This window comes from Oncorhynchus mykiss, chromosome 7 (assembly GCF_057628025.1).
Source record: "Oncorhynchus mykiss isolate SJ-2025 chromosome 7, ASM5762802v1, whole genome shotgun sequence".
In the NCBI taxonomy this organism is placed as follows: Eukaryota; Metazoa; Chordata; class Actinopteri; order Salmoniformes; family Salmonidae; genus Oncorhynchus; species Oncorhynchus mykiss.
In genome coordinates, this window is record NC_143028.1 from 66,269,595 (window position 1) to 66,282,975 (window position 13,381).

Sequence of the window (13,381 nt, forward strand, 5' to 3'; positions counted from 1 at the left end):
GCCCACCTATCTATCTCTTCCCAAATCGTATAGTCCAGATTTTGCTCCCAAGTCCAATAATCCTGACATCGCTGCTCCTCCTGCCGCTGCCTGTCACCACGCCACTTGGTCCTGTTGTGGTGGGTGATTCTGTCACGGCTTTCTTCTTGGGAATGAGAGACGGACCAAAACGCAGCGTGGTTATAGTTCATGGTTCTTTAATAAGAGACACTTAACATGAACAAACTACAAAACAATAAACGTGAAAACCAAAACAGTCCTAACTGGTACAGAAAACACAAAGACAGGAAACAATCACCCACAAAATACCCAAAGAATATGGCTGCCTAAATATGGCTCCCAATCAGAGACAACGATAAACACCTGCCTCTGATTGAGAACCAATCCAGGCAACCATAGACTTACCTAGACACCTAAAAGAACATAACCCCATAAATCTACAAAAAACCCTAGACAAGGCAAAACACATAAATCACCCATGTCACACCCTAGCCTAACCAAAATAATAAAGAAAACAAAGATAACTAAGGCCAGGGCGTGACAGCTATTTCTAATCAGGGGTCATTTGCATGATTTTTAATTATATTACTTTCGATTATATTCTAGTTGAGTTAAATTCAGTAGAATATAAAATAATAGGCAATTATTCTATAATGATCACATATTGGCTATAATTTGCAGGTTTCTGCCGAGAATAGGGGAAGTCAACCCCCTATACGCTGCCGAAGCGTCATGCATAGGATGGGAGGATACAGAGAGTGGTGGTCGGTCCATAACAACCCCTGTCACGGAGGCTGAAAGCTACCGCATAAAAACGTGTGCATTTATCGGATATGTGTTGTTGCTAAGGACGTGGATGTGTGTCTTTAAAATTGAATTGTCTCCTTGCAATGGAAAGTGTAATTTGAGAGAGACACCGCACAAATACAGCCCGAACGAACGGTGAGATGCTCTGAGCACGTCATCCACACTGGGAGAATACCGTGCCGCAGTGAGCAAACAATCTCCCGGACACCGCTGAACAGAACTTCTCCCCAGCGGAGGCGAATAGTTACGGAGTGATGCGATGGGGACGATGCCGTCCCTGACTTCATTCTGCTTTTAAACCAAGAAAAAACTGTAATGAATACTCAATAACCAGCTACGGGATCGGCTAGCCTAAGATTATAGCGGTCACAGCTGCGCACCTGACACTTACATGGTTATTTTGAGGGATTAGAGAGAGACGGAACTATCCTGGCACGACAACTGTCCGTGAGTGTTTATTGTAGCAGTTCTACCTACCACGAGTTCTGCTTCTAAACTGTAACCAATTTGATCAGTTAAGAAAGCAATGTTGCAATAAACTGCATAAAATAGGAATGAATTACATTGTAATTTATTAATGCAACATTTCAATTGGCTGGCTGGCTGGATTTGTGATAAGCTGAGCCGCATTAAATCAAGCAGTGGCACCATTGCACCTGTTATAAGAGTTTGTCATCAATTGGTATTTTAATAAATATGCCAGATATCTCAAGTGAGATTATTATATTAGGGATAGTATAGCTTCCTAACTGCGTCAGTGCAGGCGAACGTTGAAGGTATGCACTCCCTCACCGCTGGGGAAGGACAATAATAGTAGTCGCCTCTGAATGTCACCGGTAAGTGTCTAAACATTCCCCGGGGATGGATTCCGGGGACGACTCGGGCTCGGACCCGCTACTTGGATCCACATTCTCCTCGGTGCCCAATTTAGACTCTGACATCAATGACAATAGGCCTATCTATGAGAACGGTGGACAGCGGAATGTCAACATAGAAACGGCAGTGCTGCGTGGGGCAAGCGACCAGAGCGCGTTTCCCTTATCGGACTACCGGGGACTCGTCCGCCAGAGGTTCATTCGCAGAAGTTTGTGGTTTTCGGACGCGGACGACCAAGCGTTGGACGCGCCAGAATGCGGTAACAGCACTCCAGCGCTCAGCGTCCACCTGCGCACCATCGTGGACCGAACCCGAACCCTCGCGATTGGACCACGCGTGGCTTTCCAGGTCCAGGAGAGCTCGAGCACCGAGAGCCAAGTGGGGCAGAAGGACAGCGCAACTGAAAGCGTGAGCGCGGATGAGGAGAAGGAGAGGAGCGTGGCCGAGCCCAAACCAGATGATGCAGCTGAACCGCCGCCTGATACCACTGGGAAAGCTGGGAGTGATGAAAACGAGGATGAGAACGAGATGAAAGCCGTGTCCACCTCACCCGGGGGCCGGTTTCTCAAGTTCGATACTGAGCTCGGGAGAGGGTCTTTCAAGACTGTTTACAAAGGTCTGGACACAGACACCTGGGTAGAAGTCGCTTGGTGTGAACTTCAGGTAATATAACCTTGTTTTACAATTTGAATACAATGTATTCAGCCTATCATTGTCATGTGTTTGGCATACATCAAAATCCACAAAGAAATTGTTAATTGACCACAAAATCAATATTTCGCAATGGCCATCTCAGTCTCCGGACTTGAACCCTATTGAAAACCTATGGTTTGAATCGACGAGGGCAGTATATAAGCGCAGACAAAGAATATCAAGAATCTGGAAATATTCTGTATGGAGGAATGGTTTAAGATCCCTCCCAGTGTGTTCTCCAATCTCATAAAACATTTTGGAAAAAGGCTCAGTATCCTCGCAAGTGTGGGTGCTGGCCTCATGTACTGAAAACGGGTGACAATAATTTTGACCCATATCTTTTTTAGATTTTGTTTTATTACTTGTTAAACTGAATCTCTTTCTCTGAGCAATTGTATTAGTATAACATCCATTTTTTATAACATATAATATAGCTCAGTATTTGTATTATTTATTTTTGCTCATCAATATCAAAGGTGCAAATAATTATTGCACCCCGCTGTATATCCAGATGATAGCCTCACTGCAACATGTATAACACTATAGCTATTTTATAAAGAGGTAATAACACCTTATTTTATATCTGACATACATTTTTGCACTGTATTTGACCTTTATTAATAGTTGTCAGCGCACAAGGATGAGTTGAGTTCCTGCCACACTTTGGTTATTGGTCATATCACATTTAATTGAAGTCATAGACTTACTTCTATGATAGGCCTACCACTGCACAGACACACTGACATTATTGTCGGTGACACCACTTGAACCAATGCTATTCCAGTTGCATGCATTTTTAATCTGCATGTCAGGGATTACAATTTCCCCTCTTCCTGTATGGGGATTTTAGTCAGTGTACAGACTGTCACTGACAGAGTGACTGGTGGTAATATGAGGGTAAACGCAAGTATACACCGTATACCCACTTATTTTATAGTGCACATTGCATATACTCACTTCTTAATCTCCACAATGCATATCAAAGTAGTGTAATGGAGGTATATGATGTACCAATTAATTAAGCTGATGGAACAGATAAAAATGTTTTGCTTAAAATGTTGATAAACTATTATTTCTTCACAATTTGGTGCAGCAATGTGAACAAGGCGCTAGGTCTACGCGTCAGTGTTCCATAAAGCAATTTGCGGTAAAATTTGGTAAAATTTGTTCTAAAATGCCGCAGCAGTAGTTTCTTGGACAAAAGATGGAAATAATTATGAATTTTGAAAGAGAGAAGATCTAAAGATGCAACAACTATCATGGGTTGCTAATATGACTATGATAATGCCTTTGGCAATGAAAACAAGTTGAAAGAAAACCAATAGAACAGGAACCAACTGGACACACACTGGTTGAATCAACGTTGTTTCTACGTAATTTTTTGACATGCCACCAGAGGTCTTTTCACAATCCTCAAATCCAGAACAAATTCAAGAAAGCATACAGTATTATATAGAGACATTATTGCATGGAACTCTGTTCCATCTCATATTGCTCAAGTGAACAGCAAACCCGGGTTTAAAAATTAGATAAAGTAACACCTCACGGCACAACGCCTCTCCCCTATTTGACCTACATAGTTTGTATGTATGTATTGATATGTAGGCTACGTGTGCCTTTTGCCATTTTGAAAAATGATGTAGTTCTGTCCTTGAGCTGTTGTCTTTTGATGTTCTGTATTATGTCATGTTTCATGTTTTGTGTGGACCCCAGGAAGAGTAGCTGCTGCGTTTGGTTGAGTTGTCAACTAACGTGAATTCTACTTCAAGTCAACAAAACATTTCACCATGTCATTGGGTTTAGGTTAAAAGTTGGCAAAAAAACAATGTTGATAACTTTTTGCAAATCCAATCCGTTTTCCACGTGGATTCAACGTTGTCACATAGATGTTGTTGAAATTACATTGAATCAACATTGTTTCCACTTCATTTCCTCAAAACAATTTAATGTGATGACGTTAAATCAACGTGGAAAACTGATTTGATTTGTAAAATGTCAACAACTTTAGGGAACTTTTTTTTCTTCAGCCAACCTTTAACCTAAATCCAATGTCATGGAGAATTTCAAACTGACAGCCAGCCGCTGTCTGATGTGGTGCCGTGCCTTCTCAACCTTGAAGCGCACTTGCAGTCAACTACTATTGCAAAACAGTTGGCACAGGTCCCCCTGAAGTCACTGCGTGAGCGCTTCGTATGCACACTGAATCCTTTGGCATCCAACTTCCACATAACCTTTGCAGCAGATTGCCAAGATGGATCCAAGTGCGTCTCTGGAACTTCGCTCAACAGACATGGAACCACTGATGAGGGAAGTAAGTCTGACAATACCAGTATCGCAATATTTTTTCCAATGCAAAAAATGAAAACAGGACCAACTGTTTGGTCCTTCAAAAACCTGCTGAATGTAAAATATTGTGTACTATAGCTTGGAAAATGAATAAATGTGACTGGATGACAACATCATTTTGTTTGTTTACAACATTAGTTAAAAAAAAAAAATCTGGTTGCCACTTTACTAACAAGTACCGCGATGCTGGTATCGTCCCGGCCCTAGAGGGAAGCAGAGTCTCTTTTTACATCAGCAAATCAGAGAGTACAGCCATGGAGCAGCAGGACACCAGGAAGATGCCAGACAGATGAATCCAGCAAGGGTCTTGACCACAGTACTTCAGAAATATTGCTTATTTGCTTCGAAGATTGTGTCTGGGGTCACTGTCCAGCCGAAGGGTCAACCTGGCAGAGCACTAAGTGCCCCATGTGGACTGCGGAAATACCTGGAAGAGGTAAAAGGGGGTATGTGTACACACATACTCAAATAAAATGTTATTTGTCACATACATGTGTTTAGCAGATGTTATTGCGGGTCTAGCGAAATGCTTGTGCTTCTAGTTTCGACACTGCAGCAATATCTAACAAGTAATATCTAACAATTTCCCAACAAATACCTAATACACACAAATCTAAGTAAAGCAATGGAATTAGGAATATATAAATATATGGACCGGAAATGTCAGAGCGGCATAGACTGAGTATAGTATATAATACAGTATATGCATATGAGATGAGCAATGCAAGATATGTAAACATTATTAAAGTGACATTATTTAAAGTGACAAGTGTTCCATTTATTAAAGTGGCCAATGATTTCAAGTCTGTGTATGTAGGCTGCAGCCTCTGTGCTAGTGTTGACTATTTAACAGTCTTATGGCCTTGAGATAGAAGCTGTTTTTCAGTCTCTCGGTCCCAGCTTTGATGCACCTGTACTGACTTCGCCTTCTGGATGATAGCGGGGTGAACAGGCAGTGGCTTGGGTGGTTGTTGTACTTGATGATCTTTTTGGCCTTCCTGTGACATCGGGTGGTGTAGGTGTAGGTGTAGATGCGTTGTGCAGACCGCACCAGCCTCTGGAGAGCCTTTGCAGTTGTGGGCGGTGCAGTTGCCACAACAGCCCAACAGGAGGCTCTCAATTGTGCATGTATAAAAGTTTGTGAGGGTTTTAGGTGACAAGCCAAACTCTGTTGCGCCTTCTTCACCACACTGTCTGTGTGGGTGGATCATTTCAGTTTGTTGTGATGTGTACACTGAAGAACTTTCCACCTTCTCCACTGGTGTCCCATCGAAGTGGATCAGGGGTTGATCCCTCTGCTGTTTCCTGAAGTCCAGGATCATCTCCTTTGTTTCGTGGTCGTTGAGTGAGAGGTTATTTTCCTGACACCACACTCCCAGAGCCCTCACCTCCTCCCTGTAGGTTGTCTCATCGTTGTTGTTAATCAAGCCTGCTACTGTTGTGTCATCTGCAAACTTGATGACTGAGTTGGAGGCATGCATGGCCATGCAGTCATGGGCAAACAGAGAATACAGGAGGGGGCTGAGCACGCACCCTTGTGGGGCCCCAGTGTTGAGGATCAGTGAAGTGTAGATGTTGTTTCCTACCACCACCTGGGGGCCAGACAGATCAGGAAGTCCAGGACCCAATTGCACAGGACAGGGTTCAGATCCATGGCCTTGAACTTAATGTTGACCTTGGAGGGTACTATGATGTTGAATGCTGAGCTAGAGTCAATGAACAGCATTCTTACATAGGTATTCCTCTTGTCCAGATGGGAAGGGCAGTGTGCAGTGTGACGGCGATTGCATCGTCTGTGGACCTATTGGGGCGGTAAGCAAATTGAAGTGGGTCTAGGGTGGTAGGTAAGGTAGAGGTGATTTGATCCTTGGGCGATAGTAATTTAGTTCAGTTACCTATGCATTCTTGGGAACAGGGACATTGGTGGCCATCTTGAAGCATGTGGAGACAGCAGTCTGGGATAGGGAATGATTTAATATGTCCGTAAATACACCAGCCAGCTGGTCTGCGCATGCTCTGAGGATGTGGCTAGGGATGCCGTCTGGGCCGGCAGCCTTGCGAGGGTTAACACGTTTAAATGTTTTACTCACGTCAACCACGGAGAAGGAGAGCCCACTGTTCTTGGTAGCTGGCCGCGTCAGTGGCACTGTGTTATCCACAAAGCGGTCGATGAAGTGTTTAGCTTGTCTGGGAGAAAGGCGTCAGTGTCTGTGGCATAGCTTGTTTTCCTTTTGTAGTCTGTGATTGACTGTAGACCCTGCCACATACATCTTATGTCTGAGCTGTTGAATTGCGACTCTGTTTGATTGCCTTACGGAGGGAATGACCACTCTGTTATTATTCTGCCATACTCCCAGTCACCTTACCATGGTTAAATACGGTGGTTCGCGCTAACAGTTAAGTGTGAATGCTGCCATTTATCCACGGTTTCTGATTATGGTAGGTGTTAATTTGTCACAGTGGGTACCACATCTCCTATACACTTATTAATATCCTCAGTAACCGTCTCGGTGTACACATCAATATTATTCCCCCGAAGGTATTCGGAACATATCTCAGTCCGCATGATCAAAACAATCTTGAAGTGTGGATTCCGTATGATCAGACCAGCGTTGAATAGTCCTTAGCATGGGTGCTTCCTGTTTGAGTTTCTGCCTATTGGAAGGGAGGAGCGAAATGGAGTTGTGGTCAGATTTTCCGAAAGTATGGCAGGGGGAGGGCCTTGTATGCATCCCGGAAGTTGGAGTAGCAATGGTCGAGTGTTTTCCCAGTGTGAGTGCTACAGTCGATATGCTGACAGAATTTAGGAAGCCTTTTCCTCAAATTTGCTTCGTTAAAATCCCCAGCTTTAATAAATGCAGCCTCATGGTTTCCAGTTTACACGAAGTCCAGTGAAGTTCCTTGAGGGCCATCGTGGTATCGGCTTGATTTACACGGCTGTGACAATAACCGAAGAGAATTCTCTTGGGAGATAATACGGTTGGCATTCAATTGTGAAGAATTCTAGTTCGGGTGAACTAAAGGACTTGAGTCCCTGTATGTTATTACAATTACACCATGAGTCGTTAATCATGTAACATACATGATTAACCCTTCTTCTTCCCGGAGAGATGTTTATTCCTGTCGGCACGATGGACTGAGAATCCAGATGGCTGGACCGACTGTGACAGTATATAACGGGAGAGCCATGTTTCCGTGAAACAGAGTATGTTACAATCCCTGATGTCTCTCTGGATAGAGATACATGTTTACAATGACATAAACATAACATATTCAATGTGCCATGACTTAATTTGTCTTTTTTCCCCTCTCTTTCTGTCAGATAAAGGTACATCTACTAAAGTAAAAGAAAGCATTGGATTGGAGTAAACATGGGAGTTTCCTTCCACTATATTTATTGCATCAGTCTAGGGATTTATCCTTTAAATCCAAGTCACATTAGGATTAATTAATAATTTTAACCTAAACAAACCTATGTCCTGACTATGGAGTTGTATGGAGTCCTCTAGTGGCAGTAATCCTTTGTTAGCATGAGCAGGGCCATTGAGGACTTTTGCCATTTTGATTTAGTCAGCTGGGCAGGACTTCCAGCTTCATTGGCTGATCCATCCTGATGACCCAGGTTAGAGTCAGGACAGCTAGGTCATCAGGAGGGATCAGCAAATTAATTTTACTTTTGAAGAAGAAAATTGACTATTTCAAGATGGAGATGGCCTCAATGGCGCTGCCCATCTTGTCACTGATACCATCATGACACAGATACAGAGATGTTATGCCTATCCAGTCTATGGATACCTTTGACAGTGTTTACAGCTGTGTACAATATTTGCACATTATACTTTTTAAAAATTCTTTAAGCTCTATCAAGTTGGTTGTTGATCATTGCTAGAAAGCCATGTTCAAGTCTTGTCATAGATTTTTCAAGCCGATTTAAGTCAGAACTGTAACTAGACCACTCAGGAACATTCCATGTTGTCTTGGTAAGCAACTGTATACTTGGCCTTGTGTTTTAGATTATTTCCCTGCTAAAAGGTGCATTTGTCTCCCAGTGTCTGTTGGAATGCAGACTGAACCAGACATTCCTCTCGGATTTTGCCTGTGCTTAACTCAATCACGTTTATTTTTATCCCCCCCAAAAAACTCCCTTGTCCTTGCCATTGACAAGCATACCCATAATATGATGCAGCCACCACCATGCTTGAAAATATGAAGAGTAGTACTCAGTGATGTGTTGTGTTGGATTTGCCCCAAACATAACGCTCATTATTCAGGTCATTTTAAAATGTTTTTGTTGTTGTGGTTTTACTTTAGTGCAAACAGGATGCATGTTTTGGAATATTTGTATTGTGTACAGGCTTCCTTCTTTTGTGGTTGAATCTGTGGTTTAAATTCATTGCTCGACTGAGGGATTTTACAGATAATTGTATGTGTGGGCTACAGAGATGAGGAAGTCGTTCAAAAATCATGTTAAACACTATTATTACACAGAGAGTGACTCCATGCAACTTATTATGTGACTTGTTAATCACATTTTTATTCCAGAACTTTTTTAGGCTTGCCATAACAAAGGGGCTGAATAATTATTGACTCAAGACATTTCAGCTTCATTTTTAATTACAAACTTTTCTAAAAACATAATTCCACTTTGACATTATGGGGTATTGTGTGTAGGGCAGTGACACAAAATCTCAGTTTAATCAATTTTAAATTCAGGCTGTACCACAACCAAATGTGGAAAAGTGAAGATGTGTGATTACTTTCTGAAGGCACTGTAAATGGTTCCTAGCCTCCCACGCATAGTCCCTAAAACTAAAACTACTATAAATAATTAAAAAACTAAATATAAATGTTTTTTTTTTATCAAACTGAAGCTAAATAAAAACGAGTAAATCACGTCTGAAAACTAACTGAAACTAAACTGAATTTATAATACAAATCTGAAAATGAATAGTTATAAAAAATAATATTAAATCACAAAACTATAATAACCTTGCTCTGGGCAGTCAGTATGCCAGCCTACCAGGACTAATTGAGGTCTGTTCTTGCAGAGTATGTAGTCACAAACCAATACAGATCCATTGTTTTGATGCAATTCCTTTAGAGTATCTTGGGTGACATGTATGTCAAATTCTCCCTCCTTCCCTGCTCTCCCATCTCTCCCTCTCTACTCTCTTTCCCTCCCTCCCTACTCTCTCTACCTCCCTCCCTACTATCTCTCCCTTTCCTCCCTACTCTCTCTCCCTCCCTACTCTCTCTCCCTCCCTCCCTACTCTCTCCCTCTATCCCTACTATCTCTCTCTCTCCCTCCCTCCATCCCTACTCTCTCTCCCTCCCTCCCTACCCTCTCTCCCTCCGTCCCTACTATCTCTCTCTCTCTCTCTCTCTCCCTCCCTACTCTCTCTCTCTCCTCCCCTACTCTCTACTCTCTCTCTCCCTCCCCTCTCTCTCTCATTCCCTCCTCAGCCTGTTGCCATAGAATAATCAAAATCCCCATAGCACAGAGCAAGTAGAATAATAAAATGCTTTTGTGGAGCTTCACAATCTTTTATTGAATAATTCTGCTTCAGAACAGTGATATAATCCAGGCCCCTGGATGTCTTTGTTGCCTGTTGCTGCTGTGGTCTGATGCATGGTGTATATAATCACTGGCACATTGAGGGATGGCCGTACCCTTTACTGAGAGTACTGGGGAGACAGATGAGGGAATGGATGGAGAGATACAGTTCACTGTGCTCTGGTCTGGTGCTGCTGAATGGCCAGGGGCCAGGGCGTGTCTTGGGCCACCACTGTTTGGCTTATCTTCAGTTGGAGAGTGGGTGGGGGATAGGGACTGCATAATAGAGAGGAGGAAGGGACTGTTTATCCAGGGCTATCTGCGTGTGTGTCCTACTTTACCAAACAAGTCTTCATGCAGACTCCATGCAGGTAACTGGGTGACTCTGTGTATAGTTGGGTATAGCTACAGTTACTTTCACAGTTGCTTTGACATGTCCGGCTGTGTATTAACAAAAACTCAGCTCTCAGCTATTCAGCCCCCTTAACGCAAATTACTCTAAAATCAAAGCCATGCATTCATGATAGTGACATTGTGCCTATTGATGTGTCTTTGGCACCATTGTGTTTAATACAACTCTATTCTCTACGTTTTCAGCGGACTGAAAAATGACCCCCCACGTTTCTGTAGGACAGATCTGGGTTTGGTCCATTTGCGGTCAATTTTCTGTACTGCTGCATAGAACGTTTTAGGGTGTCGCAAGAGGAGCTGAGAGAGGAGTTTAGTGTCAGAGCAGAGACAGCTGAGAGAGGAGTTTAGTGTCAGAGCAGAGACAGCTGAGAGAGGAGTTTAGTGTCAGAGCAGAGACAGCTGAGAGAGAAGTTTAGTGTCAGATCAGAGACAGCTGAGAGAGGAGTTTAGTGTCAGAGCAGAGACAGCTGAGAGAGGAGTTTAGTGTCAGAGCAGAGACATCTGAGAGAGGAGTTTAGTGTCAGAGCAGAGACAGCTGAGAGAGGAGTTTAGTGTCAGAGCAGAGACAGCTGAGAGAGGAGATTAGTGTCAGAGCAGAGACAGGTGAGAGAGGAGTTTAGTGTCAGAGCAGAGACAGCTGAGAGAGGAGTTTAGTGTCAGAGCAGAGACAGCTGAGAGAGGAGTTTAGTGTCAGAGCAGAGACAGCTGAGAGAGGAGTTCAGTTTCAGAGCAGAGACAGCTGAGAGAGGAGTTTAGTGTGAGAGCAGAGACAGCTGAGAGAGGAGTTTAGTGTCAGAGCAGAGACAGGTGAGAGAGGAGTTTAGTGTCAGAGCAGAAACCGGTGAGAGAGGAGTTTAGTGTCAGAGCAGAGGCAGCTGAGAGAGGAGTTTAGTGTCAGAGCAGAGACAGCTGAGAGAGGAGTTTAGTGTCAGAGCAGAGACAGCTGAGAGAGGAGTTTAGTGTCAGATCAGAGACCGTTGAGAGAGGAGTTTAGTGTCAGAGCAGAGACAGCTGAGAGAGGAGTTTAGTGTCAGATCAGAGACCGTTGAGAGAGGAGTTTAGTGTCAGAGCAGAGACAGCTGAGAGAGGAGTTTAGTGTCAGATCAGAGACCGTTGAGAGAGGAGTTTAGTGTCAGAGCAGAGACAGCTGAGAGAGGAGTTTAGTGTCAGAGCAGAAACCGGTGAGAGAGGAGTTTAGTGTCAGAGCAGAGGCAGCTGAGAGAGGAGTTTAGTGTCAGAGCAGAGACAGCTGAGAGAGGAGTTTAGTGTCAGAGCAGAGACAGCTGAGAGAGGAAGAGACTAGTTCACTGGCATTGGTTTAGAACAGCATCTGATACATTTCACAAATCTGTGTATGGATGTGACGTCATAATTTAACAATTCATGCAGTATACACAGCCTACCATATGCACCCTTCGGCTATGCCTGTAAATACACTGTTTCAGTGCACAGGCAGGTGAGTCAGAATATGTGTTGTGGTTCCAGAACTAAGCCAAGGGAGAGGGAGATATTCAGTAGTTTCAGACACAGAGGGGTCCTGTACCTGGACTTTGAATTACTCCCCTCTGGGCGCAGGTATAGGGCACCCCTCAGCAGGAAAAATAGAACGAGACAATCATTTGTGCCAGGTGTGATATCCCTCCTAAATAGCTCAGGGAATGTTCCCATTGACTCCGTAAGGCCAGCAGGCTAGTCTTTTCTTCTTTTTTATTTCATGTTTTACTTCTTATTTCTTACTATTATTATTTTTATTGGTGCGTAACTGTTATGAAAGTTGTATTATCAATTTGGTTTTGTATTTAAACGCCACTTTAAATGTGTACATGACACTGCAACAACATTTTCCCATGGGGACAATAAAGTCAGTAAGTAAGCAAGCAAGCAAGCAAGTAAGTAAGCAAGCAAGCCAGTCGGTCAGTCAGTCAGTAAGTAAGTAAGTGTGTTTTTGCTATGGAGCTGATGCAGCATTTTCAGTGTTAGACCCAGGATTGGAGAGGGTATTTTTTAGGAACAATTTTAGCCTGGAGCCCCCTTGTTGTTTAGGTTCCCCAGGGGGAGTCAAGGTGCATCTCAAATGCCACCCTATTCCCTATATAGTGCACTAAAAGTAGTGAACTATAAAGGGAATAGGGTGTCATTTGGGACACAGCCTTAGTCTCCTCTGCAGCCTGTCAGGTCCTCTATGCTGGGAGAGGAGAGATTTGATTTATTTACCAGGTAAGTTGTCTGAGAACACATTCTCATTTACAGAAATGACCTGGGGAATAGTTACAGGGGAGAGGAATGAGCTAACTGTAAGCTGGGGATGATTAGGTGACCATGATGGTATGAGGGTCGGATTGGGAATTTAACCAGGACACCAGGGTTAACACCCCTACTCTTACGATAAGTGCCATGGGTTTAACATCCCAGCCGGAAGACAGCGGACTGACCAGGACCAACCCTGCTTAGTTTCAGAAGTAAACCAGCAGTGGGATGCAGGGTAGTATGCTGCTGGCAAATGAGAGAGGAGGGATGATATGAGAGGAGAGATGATATGAGAGGAGAGATGAGAGGGGAGATGAGAGAGGAGAGGAGATGAGAGAGGAGAGATTATATGAGAGGAGAAATGAGGGGAGTGAGGGGGGGGGGAGTGATAATTCAGCAATTATACTCTCCATGGAGATAATACCTCGCCCTTCAGTGCTCCTGTGC

At 43.5% G+C, this 13,381-nt stretch overlaps 1 protein-coding gene across 1 annotated transcript in view; it reads left to right on the forward strand.

Annotated features, from left to right (window-relative positions):
• The first annotated feature begins 714 nt into the window (after window positions 1–714).
• The window catches only part of LOC110528432 (serine/threonine-protein kinase WNK2), a 63,192-nt gene continuing 50,525 nt past the window's right edge, over window positions 715–13,381 (forward strand). Inside the window, exon 1 of the mRNA XM_090242228.1 lies at window positions 715–2,346. Coding sequence (XP_090098354.1) covers window positions 1,669–2,346 — 678 coding nt within the window. The 5' untranslated portion in view covers window positions 715–1,668. The remainder of the gene's footprint in view (window positions 2,347–13,381) is intronic.